The sequence below is a fragment of the Notothenia rossii genome (genome assembly GCF_949606895.1).
Source record: "Notothenia rossii genome assembly, chromosome: 3".
In the NCBI taxonomy this organism is placed as follows: domain Eukaryota; kingdom Metazoa; phylum Chordata; class Actinopteri; order Perciformes; family Nototheniidae; genus Notothenia; species Notothenia rossii.
Window position 1 is genome coordinate 49,606,376 of NC_136901.1, and position 15,656 is coordinate 49,622,031.

At 45.5% G+C, this 15,656-nt stretch overlaps 1 protein-coding gene across 1 annotated transcript; it reads right to left on the minus strand.

Moving 5' to 3' along the window:
* Positions 1 to 1,070: 1,070 nt before the first annotated feature.
* Positions 1,071 to 3,552, minus strand: LOC307032277 (E3 SUMO-protein ligase ZBED1-like). Its single transcript, XM_079670137.1, has 2 exons — positions 2,035 to 3,552; positions 1,071 to 1,829 (listed from the first exon to the last, which is right to left on the minus strand). The coding sequence occupies exons 1-2, from the start codon at positions 3,478 to 3,480 to the stop codon at positions 1,341 to 1,343; spliced, it is 1,935 nt and encodes a 644-aa protein (XP_079526263.1). The 5' UTR covers positions 3,481 to 3,552; the 3' UTR covers positions 1,071 to 1,340.
* Between the last annotated feature and the right edge of the window lie 12,104 nt (positions 3,553 to 15,656).

The window sequence follows — 15,656 nt, forward strand, 5'->3', positions numbered from 1 at the left end:
CGTTCGTTCTGGCAGTACTATTCCTGGTCATTGGGAAACAATTGTAAACGAAACATTTAAAGTGGTCCTGGAATCTTCATTTTTCGAAACATTCTGTAACATTACCGAAGAAATGAAACAAACATCAAAAGTGTATCATGTGCTCTCATTGTATGCTCTGTTTGTAGATGTGATGCATCTTTGTGTCAAAAACAGCATACACATGAATATTTTGACTGAAGTGAAAAAACTCCATCATGATATTTCCAGTAATCTGGGGAATTCTAAGCTGGAGACGGTCCTGGGGATGTTACAATCAGTATAACTATTGATTTTGTGTGTGAAAATGTATAAATGTAAATAGGAAAGAAAAAAAAAATTAAAGAAAAAAAAAGTGTTTTTTACATTTTAAAAACTATAGGTTACTTACGTAACCCCAGTTCTCAGAGTAACATGAAGTGAGATGTCTCACTAGGGGTGTGCATTGGCACTGCCCTCACAATTCAATTCGATTACGATTCACCAGGTAACGATTCGATTCGATTCGATTCTACGATGCATTGCGATGCATTGCGATGCATCACAATTCTACTGCACACAACAAGGGACTTTTTTCGTGAGTCATGAGGCAATACAAGCAGTCAGATAGGATAGATTTTATTGGCTGCTATGTGTGTATTATCACTCTCCTGCATCTTTGACATAAATGTCATTAAATAAAATTAAATAATAATAAAAAATGGTACAGGGTATTGGATATGGCATTTTCAAACCTGAAAAAAAAGAAAACATAAATCACTGCTTTGAATAAGAAATGTTTCTCTTCTCTCTGCTTTAGAACCATTTGAAATTGAATAGAGCAATTACAGCCAATATTGTCCAGCAGTTATTTTACACACAATAAAATAGACGCTCGACAACAGGTCACTTCCTGAACTCCTGTGCAAACAGTAATCAGTCACACTATTGTAACAACAACCAACCACCCAGGCACCCAGCAATAAAAATACTCAGTGCAACACACAGTAACCACTTATTACTGTGAAACTTTTTCAAGTAGTAAAGTCAAGTGCAACTTTTTTCAACAAAACAACAGCTTAGCAGCTTTAAGACAATGACAACAATTATATACCTGAGATGAGAATCCTACCTGGCAATCACATCAGCTGCATACAACAAAATATCAAGATGAGAAATATATTGTAATGTAAACCAAAAATAAAGTGTGTAGGCTTAGGCTACTACCAAATTTGTGCAAACAACTTCTTCCGTCTGAGTTCAACATCACCATCATAAACAATCCGTTTCAGAGTGAGGAAATATATAGTTTGACCTAAGCCTACATCATAACTTCTCACTGTTCAGCATTTGGGAATTTCAAGGTTCTTGTGCAAAAACACAAGCTGATCAACATGGTCCGGTTTGAGAGCGCTTCTTTTTGCAGTGATAATATCTCCTGCAGTGGAGAATACTCTCTCTGCTGACACACTTGTCCCTGGGATGCACAAGTATCTCTTTGCCAACCTAGAGAGGAGAGGAAATGTGCCCTTATGGCGATGCCACCAGTCCAAGGGATCCTCAGAGAGAGGTGCAGCTGGAGATCTACAGTACAATTCCATTTCCTCGTCAGCACTGGCATCGGCGGTCTTACTCTGTCCTGCAGGTTCACTGATGTCATTGAAAGCAGCTCCCAGCAAACTCACAAGCAGCGATGACGAGGCTCTTCTTTTGGGGGCAGAGGGGCCTGCTAAGTCAGACACATTGTCATCCACGGACAGCAACTCTTCATTGGTTCCTGAACTTCCTGTTCTGCCAGGCGCTTCATCTTCTGTCCTACGTCTCCTCTCATACTGTGTTTGAACAAAATAAATAAGAGCAAAAAACAGCAGTTAGCAGCACTTTCTCAGCCAATGCTGCAGCTCACATCACAACAGATAACTATTTTTCTCAGTCTTAACATTTTACTGACTATGCAGCTGCTTATTTAACATTACATTGTTATTACAATTGAATTGAAAGATATTCCATAAGTTTTACAAGTAGAAATTCAATTACCTCCAGGGATGCAGCCTCTGAAGTCACTCCTGCGTAGACATCTAATCTCTCCTCTTCTGTCAGGAAAGGTAACCCCTTAAAGCGAGGATCCAGGGCAGAGGATGTATGAAGGATCTTCTTCTCTGCCCCACTGTTGTACCTCTTAAGGAGATCTGTTTTGATGGCATTCTTCACATCCCGGATCAGTGGTTGGTCTCCAATAGTGTCTGACATGTTATGGAGGAGTTGGGCATATACTGGTGCAATGAGGCTGACTGTAGGACTGCTCTCCTCTGACATAAAAACAGTGGCATCCTTCACTGGTTTTAATGTCTTCACTGCTTCCTCCATGTTAGCCAGATCTGCTCTGCTGAGAGTGACGATGTCACTTTCATCTACATTTAGGGCAGGCGACAGCAGTGTGGCATGCACTGCAGCTTGCAGTTGCAAAAACCTCTCCATCATATCGTGAGCACTATTCCACCTTGTGGCGACATCAGTTATCAGTTTCAGTGGACTTGTCAGTTTAAGAACAACCCTCTGGTTTTCTTCAAGCAGGTGCTTTGCCTTTGTGCTGCGGTGGAAGTATGCTGAGATGCGTCGGACTCTGCCCAGAAGCCTGGAGACCGTCGGTAGCTTAAGCGCCCGCTGCGCAGCGAGGTTCAACGTATGCGCGAAGCATTTAACATGAGGGAACTTCCCAATTTCAGCAGCACTTATCATATTAGCGGCGTTGTCCGTCACCAGCACAACACTTTTATCTGTTAGCTGCCATTCCTCAACAACATCCAAGAGTAGCCTCGCCATATGAGCACCAGTGTGGCTCTCATAAACTGCTCTCGTCTGCAGCACATGTGATGCAATCTGCCAATCCTCGCTAATATAATGTGCCGTTATGGTTACATAGGACTCTGTTGCGACTGAAGTCCAGGCGTCACTTGTAATGGCTACACGACTGGCTTTACACATGGATTCCATTACCTTTGCTTTGGTTTCTTTGTATATTGCGGGAAGCGCAGAATCCGTGAAAGTAGCTCTTGTCGGTAGCTTATACCGGGGCTCAAGTGTTTTAAGCATGTGGCGAAACCCCACATTTTCTACCACAGAATAGGGTCGTAGATCTTTCGCTATGAAACATGCCACCGATCGTGTGATCCTCTTTGCTCTCTCAGAGTTGTGTGGCAAAGTTGACACTAGCGACTCGTCAATTCTTGGCTGGGATGTATCAACTTTTTGTGTTGCTTTTGAAGCCAACTCAGGATGCCAGCGATCAACATGATTTGTGAAGTTAGTTGTATTGCCAACGTGTTTGATTTTAGTGTGGCAGGTTTTACACACCGCGTAAGTCTTGTCTAGTTTCCCATTTACTTCGTAGAATCCAAAATGTGCCCAGATGTCAGCTTTCCACGCTTTGGGTGCGTTTTTAATGGTCCGTCTATCGTGGTCATCTCCCTCCGCCTCAGCCATCTTGATTAATGTTGTTATGATGCCGCCGGAAGTAATTGAAACTTCGCGGGGCAATTGTTCTGTCACTAGTTTGGAGTTTAACACAGTTTCGATTATGGCACTTTGCCGCATCGATGCTGAATCGTGCATGCCCCGCATTGCGATGCATCGCCGAATCGATTATTGTTGACACCACTATGTCTCACTATGGGATGCGCCTCATCGCGGAGCAAACAGAAGCATCAATCTCATTACGCCAATCCTGATTGGCTGGTGATCTTGACGTCAGCGTCAGGGAATCCACCCCCTATAAGTAGCTTGCGCTACGCCGCATGCGTCATTCAAAATAAGCACCTCTTCTCGCTTCACCATAGCAAGGAGGGCCGTCTGGTGAGACATCTCACTTCATGTTACTCTGAGAACTGGGGTTACGTAAGTAACCTATAGTTCTCATTCATAACACTCCGTTCGATGTCTCACTATGGGATATTGTAGCTCCCGTATTGCCAGACGAGCTTATCTCAAAAGTCACCAAGACCAACCAGAACTTAACAGTTAGAGCTCTAACTCAGCAGGGGGCCCAGCACTGCATGGGCCACACTGGGAGCAAAGACGTCTAATCTGTAAAAGCGGACAAAAGTGAGCGGCGAGGACCAGCTCGCTGCTGCACAAATGTCTTGGATGGAAACACCCCTGAACAAAGCCCAGGATGTAGCCAGACCACGAGTCGAATGAGCACGCAAACCCGAAGGTGCCTGCAGACCCTGACTCGTGTAAGCCAAAGCAATTGCCTCCACAATCCAGTGAGAGAGCCGTTGCTTAGTAACAGGCTTGCCCTTCTGAGGGTTAGCCCAGGACACAAAGAGTTGGTCATTATGACGAAGCTCTTTTGATCTGTCCATATAAGTGCGTAAAGCACGGACTGGACATAGCAAATTCGGCTGCTGTTCCCCGGAGGGACACAGCGGCGGAGGAAATGCCTCAATGTCAAAAGGGGGTACATGAACCAACCACCTTAGGTATAAAGGCAGGGTTGGGCTTCAGCAACACTCTTGTTAACCCTCGGGCGAACTGAGTGCATGAAGGATGTACAGATAGCGCATGAATGTCACTGACTCGCTTGGCGGATGCCAGGGCCAGTAACAGCACTGTCTTGAGTGACAGGTGCTTCATGTCAGCTTCTTCCAGGGGTTCAAATGGGGCTCGAGTGAGCCCATCTAAAACCACTGTCAAGTCCCATAAGGGAACCAGTGACCTGGAAACAGGAAGGAGCCTGCGAGCTCCCTTCATAAAACGGCAGACCAGAGGATGCTGGCCGGCCGTCTTACCCTCAAAACCCACATGGCATGCAGCAATAGCAGCCAGGTAGACTTCGATCATGGAGAAAGCTCTGTGTTTATCAATTAGGTCCTGTAGAAATGATAAAATCACTCCCACAGGGCATTGAAAAGAGGTGTGCCCTTTTTGAAGGCACCAGTCCTCAAACACCCTCCACTTACAGTCATAAAGAGACCTAGTGGAGGAAGCAGGAGGACCGGAGGCCAAATGTGCGCGAGCGCGTCCACGCCTAATGGTGCGTTTTGATCGCGCATTGAAAAGAAAAGCTGACAGTGAGCATTTTCTTTTGATGCGAACAGATCTACCGCGGCTCGGCCGTAACACACCCACAGCTGGCTCACAACCATTGGATGTAGAGTCAAGTCTGCATATAGTGGTACACCCCGGGACAGCAGGTCTGCCCCGAGGTTCATCACACCCGGTACGTGCGTCGCTCTCAGAGAGAGGAGACGGCCGCAGCTCCACAAGATCAGTTTGCATGCCAGCATGTGTAACTGGAGAGAGCGCAAACCCCCTTGTCGGTTTATATACGATATTGTGGTCGTATTGTCCGTCCTCACAAGGACATGGTGTCCTCTGAGAAAAGGCAGAAAGCGTTTTAGGGTGAGGAACACCGCTAAAAGCTCCAGGTAATTTATGTGCGACCGCTGGAGGTCTCTGCTCCAGAGACCCCTCACCGGACGACCTTCGTAAATACCTCCCCAGCCTGTCAGACATGCGTCTGTGGTGACCACCTTCCGTGAAAGGACAGCACCCATAGGCACGCCCCGTACCAGAAAAGTCGGGTGCAGCCAGTGGCGCAGTGCCATTACGCATTTCACAGTAACCATCACTCTCCGTGCTCCATGACGCACGGGGTCTAGTTTTAGAGCGGCTACCCAGCGCTGAAACTCCCTCATGTGTAACCGTCCCAGCCGTACAACCAGGATGGCTGACGCCATGAGCCCCAGTAACCGCAGGCATGATCTGAAAAGAACATGTTTGCGCAGCTGGAAATGAGCGAGGCAAGCTCTGAAAGCTTTCACTCTTTCCGCTGACAGGCGGGTGTGAACCCAGGAAGAGTACAGTCTGTGCCGGGCACAACATGCTCTTTTCTGTGTTTATTATGAAACCCAGGTTGAGCAGGTGCTTTACGAGGACATTTGTCTGCGTAATAGCCTCCTGTTCCGACTGTGCGAGAAGCAGCCAGTCGTCTAGGTAGGTTGCCAGGCGAATACCCTGTTGTCTTAACGGGGCTATCGCGGCTTCCGTACATCGTACAAACACTCTTGGACTGAGAGACAGACCGAAGGGAAGTACTCTGTATTCGTAACAGATCCCCTGAAATGCGAACCTCAGATATTTCCTGTGTGGGTAATATACTGGGATGTGGAAATACGCATCTTTCAGGTCGACTGATGTAAACCAGTCGTTTTGTCGCACGAGACGCAGCAGAGATGTGTGAGTGAGCATTCTGAATTTGTATCTTCTTAGATATTTGTTCAGAGCCCTCAAATCTAGTATTGGCCGAATTCCGTTCCCTCCCCGTTTGGGAACGAGGAAATACTTGGAATAAAAGCCGCTCTGACTCTGCTCGGCGGGTATTATAGATATAGCCTTCTTTTCTAGAAGTGAGAGAATCTCTCTTTCTAGAATGTGGGCTGACTCCCCTCGGGCCTGTGAATACAGAACGCCCGAGAAGCAAGGGGGGGTGACAGCGAATTGGAGTCTGTAACCCCGTGTAACTGTCTTGAACACCCAAGCAGACGTTGTGAGCATCTTCCACTGTTCGCTCCTTAGAGCCAGCGGAGATGTCACGTCTTTTGCCCTCTGAGTCTCTATTTGTTGTGTTATGGGGCCCTCTAGTGTCTGAACACGGTGGTACCCCGATTTGACAGTCCCCACCGACACTGCGCATGCGCGTGACGGAGGTGCCTTCACAACCCCAGCCGGCACTGTGCCTGCACGTGACGGTGGTAGCCTCACAGCCCCAGTCGTTACTGCGCATGCGCGTGGCGGCGGTGCCTTCACAGACCCGTTCATCGTCCGCCTTTTGAGAGAGGCCGTAGCTGCTCTCAAAAGGGGAACAAATGGCGGGCTGTTTATTGGCTTTATTGTTTTCTCTTTCATTTTTCTGAGCTGCGCCCTCAGCCTGAGGCCTGGATGCGTCAGCGGAAAATGCTTTATCCGAGAAAACAGAGCAATATTGTGACATGTGTTTTGGTGCACTTGAGGATGGCTTTGAGGCATCTCTCGAGGCAGCGGGAACACATCTGGAGCTGGGGAACCTTCCAGCTCCGTCACCGAGGGAAGAAGAGGAGGCTGTCAGGCCGCCAGCTTCTTCTTCCTCGCCTGCTGGCCGAAATTCCGGGTTGGCTGCGCCTGGGCTGCAGCCGGAACCGGAGACTTTCTGGGCCAATTCGCCTTCGTCTCCTGCCTGGGCTGGGGACTCGGGGCGGGCCGTGACCTCTGCTGTTTCGGTACTTTAAACCGAGCAGCTGAGGTAGCTTGGGCGAGGGACTGCCGCTGTGAAGGCAGCGGCTGGACCCATCGAGGAAGACAGAGGTGGAGGGCCTCGTCTTCCTTCTTCTTGGACTCGCATCTCTTCTGCATAGAAGCGAGCGCAGATCCAAAAATCCCCTCGGGAACGATGGGCATGTCCAGCACATCCTCTCTTTCCCGGTCTGGGAGGTTGGTGAGGTTGAGCCATCTAGCTCTTTCCTGCACCACCATAATTCCCATTGCCTTTCCCGTGGCCTGGACGGCGCAGCGTTGAACGCGGAGACAGATGTCCGTGATCGCGGCTATCTCGTCCAGTACTGCCGGTCCAGGATTACTCGATAGATCCTCGCAGAGCTCCGCTTGGTAAGCGGTTAGCAGCGAGGAAATGTTCAAAGCCCTGGCAGACAATGCTGCGGCTCTGTAGGACCGTTCAGTCATGGTTGACTGGAACCGGTCCGCCTTTGCCGGCAGCGTGGGGTTCCTGCTCGGTGTAGTCGCCATCCTCGGGAGGAGGTGAGCTGCCACCAGCGGTTCCATCGGCGGTATGCGGAGCAGGCCGAGCCTCTCCATACCGTCGCAGTCTAGGGGAGGAGGCACCCTGGATTGGGGCCTTGTTGCTGAAGGGCCGGTCTCTCCACGAGACCGACACCTCATCCAACATCTCCGGGAAGACCGGCAGGAGTTGCCTCTTTGTCCTCGTTGCTTGGGGCAAATTTTTCCACTCGTAACGGGACCTGGAGGTCTCCTTGGCCATTTCGGGCCATGGGATGTGTAGTCTGGCTGCGGCACGCTGACACACGGCCTGCAGGTCTATACTCAGACAGGGCGAAGCTGGTGTGCTATCGCCCGGGAGAGCAGCCATCGCTCCCGGCTTTGCAGCCTGAGCTGATGACATGAAGACATCATCGTCTTGCTCATCAGAGTCGGACAGGAGGAATCCAGAGGTTTCGTCCTCTTCGTCCTCCATGTAGTCCAACTCCGGGACATCATCCGCGGGCGAGACCATGGTGAGGTCCAGTTGGGAGCCCCAGCTTGACCAGGCGCGGGGCTCCGCTCGCACGTCCCTCGCTGCCACCGAGTCCCAGCCTGACACGGCGCGGGACTCCGGTTCTGCAGCTGCCACTACTGATGAGCCCCAGACCGACACAGTGCGGGGCTCCATCTCTGTGGTGGACGCCCCCGTGTCCTGATTTCCGTCCGGTAAATCAGAGGACATGAGGGAGTCCTGACCCGACAAGCTAGCTTGGCGTGCTAGCCGTCGGCGGAGGCTCTTGATGGTGAAGCGGGCAAAATGTCCGCACGAGCCGGGGTTGTCGATAGCCTCCTGGGCGTGTTCCAGCCCGAGACAGGACGAGCAGACCTGGTGTGAGTCTGTGCCTGATATCTTCAACCCGCAGCCACAGAGCCGAGCCTCCGAGTCCCTGACTCCTCTGGTGTGAGGGAGAGAAGCGTCCATCTCGGTCGCCGTGGTGACGGCGTGGAGAGGACCCGCTCGTAACAGGTACGTTGCTGAGAAAAAATACTTCCCCAACTGTCGTTAATCCGGAGAAAAAACGACGGTGTAGAATTTTATTCTCAAAGAATATTAACTGGTGTGTTAATACCCTTTTTATCTTCCCCTCCTCTGGTGTGAGAGAGAAAAAGAAAAAACGTCCTCGCTACCGTGGTGTCGGTAGTGAGGGAAGACAAACTAGCAACACGTGTGTTGCTAGCTTGAAAAAATCTAAATCTTACCTTTATTCCCGAAGAGAAAACGGCGAGGTCGATTTGCAATACTAACTGGTGTGTTAGTATTAACAGTCTTCTTGCAGAAGTATATATCGAAGTAGCCGGCGAGCGCCCGTCGACCGAAGTTAGCTTGGATAGCTTGGTTCCGTCTGTGGACTGTGTGAGCTAGCCCGGCTACCAATATAGAGATGTGCTCTGAAGCGAGAAGAGGTGTTTGAATGACGCATGCGGCGTAGCGCAAGCTACTTATAGGGGGTGGATTCCCTGACGCTGACGTCAAGATCACCAGCCAATCAGGATTGGCGTAATGAGATTGATGCTTCTGTTTGCTCCGCGATGAGGCGCATCCCATAGTGAGACATCGAACGGAGTGTTATGAATGAGAACTGTTGTCTTCATTATAGCAAGGGGAGCGTGTCTGATACATGTGTATTACAGTCCTTCACATGCACTGTTGTCTTCATTATAACAAGGGGAGGGTAACAGTGAAGATGTATGACACATGTGTATTGAAACGTGCATATTATACCCCCACAGAAACACAGAAACATGGAAACACAGAATCACAGAAACACAGAAAACACTGAAACCACTGAAAAAACACAGAAACACTGAAACACAGACACACAGAAACACCGAAACACAGAGACACAGAACTACAGAAACACAGAAACACAGAACCACAGAGACACAGAAACACAGAAACACAAAAACATGGAAACACAGAAACACAGAAACACAGAAAACACAGAAACACAGAAACACAAAAACACAGAGAAACACAGAAACACAGAAACACAAAAACACTGAAACACAGACACACCGAGACACAGAACCACAGAAACACAGAAACACAGAAACACAAAAACACAGACACAAAGAAAACACAGAAACACAGAAACACAAAAACACAGAAACACCAACACACAGAAACACAGAAAACACAGAAATACAGAACCACAGAACCACAGAAACACAGAAACACAAAAACACAGAAACACAGAAACACAAAAACACAGACACAAAGAAAACACAGAAACACAGAAACACAAAAACACAGAAACACCAACACACAGAAACACAGAAAACACAGAAATACAGAACCACAGAAACACAGAAAACACAGAAAACACAGAAACACAGAAACACAAAAACACAAAAAATACAAAAACACTGAAACACCGACACACAGAAACACCGAAAACACTGAAAACACAAAAAACAGGCTTGTGTGCTAGTATGGTTTTTGAATAAACACATCAGTATTTTAAAAAGTCGATGGGAGGCTGATACTATTTGACTTTTTAAAATAATGATGTGTTTATTCAAAAACCATACTAGCACACAAGCCTGTTTTTTGTGTTTTCAGTGTTTTCGGTGTTTCTGTGTGTCGGTGTTTCAGTGTTTTTGTATTTTTTGTGTTTCTGTGTTTCTGTGTTTTCTGTGTTTCTGTGGTTCTGTGTTTCTGTGTTTTCTGTGTTTCTGTGTATTGGTGTTTCTGTGTTTTTGTGTTTCTGTGTTTCTGTGTTTCTGTGTTTTCTTTGTGTCTGTGTTTTTGTGTTTCTGTGTTTCTGTGTTTTTGTGTTTCTGTGTTTCTGTGGTTCTGTGTCTCGGTGTGTCGGTGTTTCAGTGTTTTTGTGTTTCTGTGTTTCTGTGTTTCTCTGTGTTTCTGTGTTTTCTGTGTTTCTGTGTTTCCATGTTTTTGTGTTTCTGTGTTTCTGTGTCTCTGTGGTTCTGTGTTTCTGTGTTTCTGTAGTTCTGTGTCTCTGTGTTTCGGTGTTTCTGTGTGTCTGTGTTTCAGTGTTTCTGTGTTTTTTCAGTGGTTTCAGTGTTTTCTGTGTTTCTGTGTTTCTGTGTTTCCATGTTTCTGTGTTTCTGTGGGGGTATAATACGCACGTTTCAATACACATGTATCATACATCTTCACTGTTACCCTCCCCTTGTTATAATGAAGACAACAGTGCATGTGAAGGACTGTAATACACATGTATCAGACACGCTCCCCTTGCTATAATGAAGACAACAGTTTTTAAAATGTAAAAAACACTTTTTTTTTATTTAATTTTTTTTTTTTTCCTATTTACATTTAAACATTTTCACACACAAAATCAATAGTTATACTGATTGTAACATCCCCAGGACCGTCTCCAGCTTAGAATTCCCCAGATTACTGGAAATATCATGATGGAGTTTTTTCACTTCAGTCAAAATATTCATGTGTATGCTGTTTTTGACACAAAGATGCATTACATCTACAAACAGAGCATACTATGAGAGCACATGATACACTTTTGATGTTTGTTTCATTTCGTCGGTAATGTTACAGAATGTTTCGGAAAATGAAGATTCCAGGACCACTTTAAATGTTTCGTTTACAATCGTTTCCCAATGACCAGGAATAGTACTGCCAGAACGAACGATATCCAAAATGTCTTCTAGTTTACAAACTTCAGCCATTCTGTTTACACGGGGATCACTATTCACTCTGTTTTCAATCGTCCTCATCACCACACTTATTAAAAAGGGTATTGACTACATTCTGATCAATATATACGGAGCGTTTGCATAGTAGTTCCCCATTTTTATTTTACTTTAAAGAAAAAGTCAATGTATCGAAAAAAGAAAAAATCCCTGGCTTCAACCAACCGCAGGTTATTAGTCTTCTTCTTCTCCATCCAACTCGGCATGGATCTTTTCAAGTCTCTCCTTGAGGCATCTACAATTTTTGAGATTGTGCAGAAAAGCCTCCGAAGCGCCTTGGATCCTCCAATCATCCGTGAAAATGTATTTATCAATAAGAGTCTGGTCGATCTCAGTAATGAAGTCGGTGAGCCAGAGTCTTTTCATTAACGTGTTGTAATTGTTTCTGAAGAAAAAATCGGGCATGTCATTCAGACAATCGTGTTGCCTCTGGCCGGGGTGAATGACTCGGCATCCGTTGCATATTTCTTCTCTGTACCGATGTATCACCCCCTCCACAATATCAACCAACACTGATTTCACTGTGTCCATAAACAGAGACGTCTTGGCCCAAGGAGCAAAATAAGCAGCAGTAGTACTGCAAGATTAGGGTGTCCAGAATGGTGGTGATGATGGTAGTCCAGGAGTTTGTTCCTGGCTGCAACTCACGGGGGGAGACTTGGTTTTTCTCAGATCCATAGCTAGTTTTCAAACTGTCGTCTTAGTGGGGTCCTTAGTTTTAGATGCTTTGCTGAGTGGAGGGAGGGACTTATTGCGTTGAGTGGAGGGGGAGTCATCTGTATAATTGAGAGTTTTTTTCACCAGTATAATGTCCCTCGCTGTTTGAGTCTTTTTTTTTTTTAAAGTTATTTTTCAACTATCATTTTCAACCAAGCAGCAAGAGGTCAAATTTAAGAATAAGTAATAGTTTGTCACCATTTTACGGGAAATAGTCAGAGCGCAATGTCACATCTTAAAGACAGCTTGAACTGGATAAATGGTTAGTCTTCAAACATACCATACGTTCTGCATGTTAGTATATCTGGCCAATTGGTTTAGACCCTACTGCCCTAGACGCATGCTCTCAATAGGGAAATCACGCTTTGGGAAGAGGTGTTTCATTTCACAGATCCACCTTGATTCTTGTTGTGCTGGCTGAAGGAAGAGGGACGGGGGAGGAAAATTCAGAGGATGAAGAAGCAGAAAAATAACTTGTTTTGTAAAACGGGCAGCACGTCAGTTTCAAGGAAAAGATGACACCGTGTTTATGCATGACATGCAAAATATATTGAAGCCCTACAACCACAAAAAAAAGATTGTGTTAAAAATATGGCAAAAAAGTCGTAATATTGTATAATGTATTGTTTCTTCGAAACAGTGTTAAAATCACAAACTTGCCTTTTAGAGTCGCAATCTTTTACACAAATTCTGTTTTGGTAAGAGCTACCAAAAACATAGTAAACATCGCAATTATTCCCAAAACAAACTGGGAATGGGGACATCGATAACATATTTTAATGTTTAATTTTCTTCAGGGCTACCGCAGTGCACATTGATGAACACTTTAAAACAAATATAATGCTTACAAGTGTAAATGAGCCGGATTTTAGCTCTGAGCTAATTTCCATCTATAGTCCCGTCACATACAGCATATAAGAACATGACATTTATATATATACATACAGCAAAAATAAATACACGATATGCAGAAAGAGCATGAGCAGCATATTCAAGGATGGTACAGTGGTGGTATGACTGTGGCTTTCTGTCAAACACCTGGATAGCTCTCTTGAACAGCTGTTCTATGGGTTTCAGGTGTGTGGCACAAGCAAACGACCAGTTTGTAAAACAGTATTCAATGTGGGATAGAATCATACAGTGGAGGTATGACTTTGCAGCATTGACAGTTAAGAAAAAGGTCTAATTTGTTTAAAATGTTGCAAGTTGAATTTAATGGTATTGGTTACTTTCTGGATATGTTTCTTAAAAAGTCAAGTGCGAGTCCAATATGACACTCTCTGTTCAAGATACTTGCACTGGGAGACTAGTTCTATTTCTGCTCCATTTAAAAATACATTGGATCCTTCGATCCTTAACACTAGAATACTGATGGCTGGCTTACGCTACAAACGTCATCACCTTTTAACAAGAGAGTAAGTATATAAAACGTTATTTTGTATATTTTACACATCAGCAGAAACAGAGAGAGATGGCAGGACACTGTGTTTTAGAGAGAACCCCTCCCCCCTGCGTCAGCAAACGGCTTGCGCGGTAATACCATCGCCCAGATGGTCCGCTTTTAGTTTCCCAGACGGTGCTTGTCAGGACTCTTTTCACTTCTGGCGGCGGGGGAATATTTCCTTCTTCTTCCTCCACATTGGGGGGTAACGGTGAAAACTCTTCTCTGATCTCGCTTTGTGTTTGCGTTTCTTTGCTTTTTGTTGCAAATATCTTGTACACCGCTGGTTTCACAGTATTTTCTTGATGCACTACTTCTTCCGATACAATGGTTGCGTGGAGATCTCTGGAAGACACCAGAGTTAACACAGCCCAATCTGTTGAGGTCAACGTCGCTTTAACACTGTGGGGTCCATACATTTCTCCATTCTTCAGATTGTAGAAATGCAGTTCATTCGCCATATAGTTGAATACGTATCCCCAAACATGTTCATTTTCCAGAAGCCATTTCTCTTCAAGATCTTCGACCGGAGGTGTTTGAACCCGGCACAGATACTGCATCCGTTTCTTGATTGGCGCTCCGGACGGACGGCGGTAAGTTGTCACAGGCGTCTCGCTGATTAAACCCATATCGAGGCGTCTCTTGGCCATTTCTTCTTTTTCGAAAGATGACTTGATGATTGGAAATGACTGGCTTTTTATCTGCACGGGGTTCTTTTTTTTTAATCTCACTCCACCCCCTCGGTCTTCTGACATCACATAATTGGGGCGGGCCCTTCTGTCACTTTTATGCATACTAATGTGATGGAAGCGGCATTTAGTTTTAATAGACTTTGGGGCGGGCCCACCTGTCACTTTTTATGCATACTAATGTGATTGAAACATTTTTTATGATACACCATAAGGCGCAACAGTGGGGGCTTTTCACACCTGTGAATATACATCAACCTCCTCCTATCGACGGATCTCACACCTACTTGGGATATCACACCTACTTGAGATCTCACACCTCGATCAAAGGGGAGGCGGGACTTAGCTCATTTGCATAATGGAGGGAGGTGTGACCTGTCACTTTTTTATGCATACTAATGAGACGAAAGCGGGATGAATCTTACTACTTCCATTTTATTTATTTTGGTTTAAGATATCATTATTTTTTATTTATTATTATCATGTTAGATGTTTAAACTTTTCTGCATTTTATAAGGCAATATATACTTTTTTGTTTTTGTCCGTAGGCTACTTAGGTTATTAAAGAGTTATCGTGTCAAAATATAGGACATTTATTAATATTTTATTGGAAAATTACATCATTCAGAGCACCACCTATTGGCCAAAGACGCTGCCACCGGCATTGCGATCCATCCTCTGACAAAGTAAGTTGGGTCACTAAAGTCTGATACATGTTTTGCTTAGATTTAATAATTGGGGCTTTTTTTTAAGCCTTTACTCGCATGGTTCATCATACATACTGAACTGTTCTAAGTCTGAGAAATTATTTTGCCATAATCGGCAAAGAAACATTAATGTGACATTTTTCTTGCGGGCGGCTAGCTAGCTAGCTCACGTTCAACATAAGCTTAAACTAGTTTAGCTACATTTATATCAGCTCATAAGTGGTGTGTGAAACATATTTGTCTTAATTACGGCTACATACGTCGGTGTTAAAGTGTGAGTTATACGTTATCTTAATCGCTTTTGTTTTACACATGACAGTACTAACGCTGGCCGACATTTTAATGTATTGTAGCGATCTGCATTTATTGTTCAAGTGTTCTGTTAACTGTTTGTGTCAGGCTTCTGTGAGGAGAGCAGGTAGGGGCGGGGTTGGGGAGCAGAGGGTTTGGTGTGTGTGTGTCTGTGTGGGCGCGTGGAGGTGAGTGAGAGGTTGGCGCGAGAGGAGAGAGAGTGAGAAAGGACGGATGAGAGCCGTTGGTTGTTAATAAACCTGTTTAACTTGAGAACGCTTCACTCGTCATTCCAACACGTCCGGGTGGACGTTACATTGGTGT

What these genes read in the sequence shown, in the direction of transcription:
- LOC307032277 (XM_079670137.1), bottom strand. Translation starts at nt 3,480, where the DNA reads ATGGCTGAGGCGGAGGGAGATGACCACGATAGACGGACCATTAAAAAC. An exon ending in CAGAGGCTGCATCCCTGGAG is followed by an intron (nt 1,830 to 2,034) that starts GTAATTGAATTT and finishes GTTCAAACACAG; the next exon opens with TATGAGAGGAGACGTAGGAC.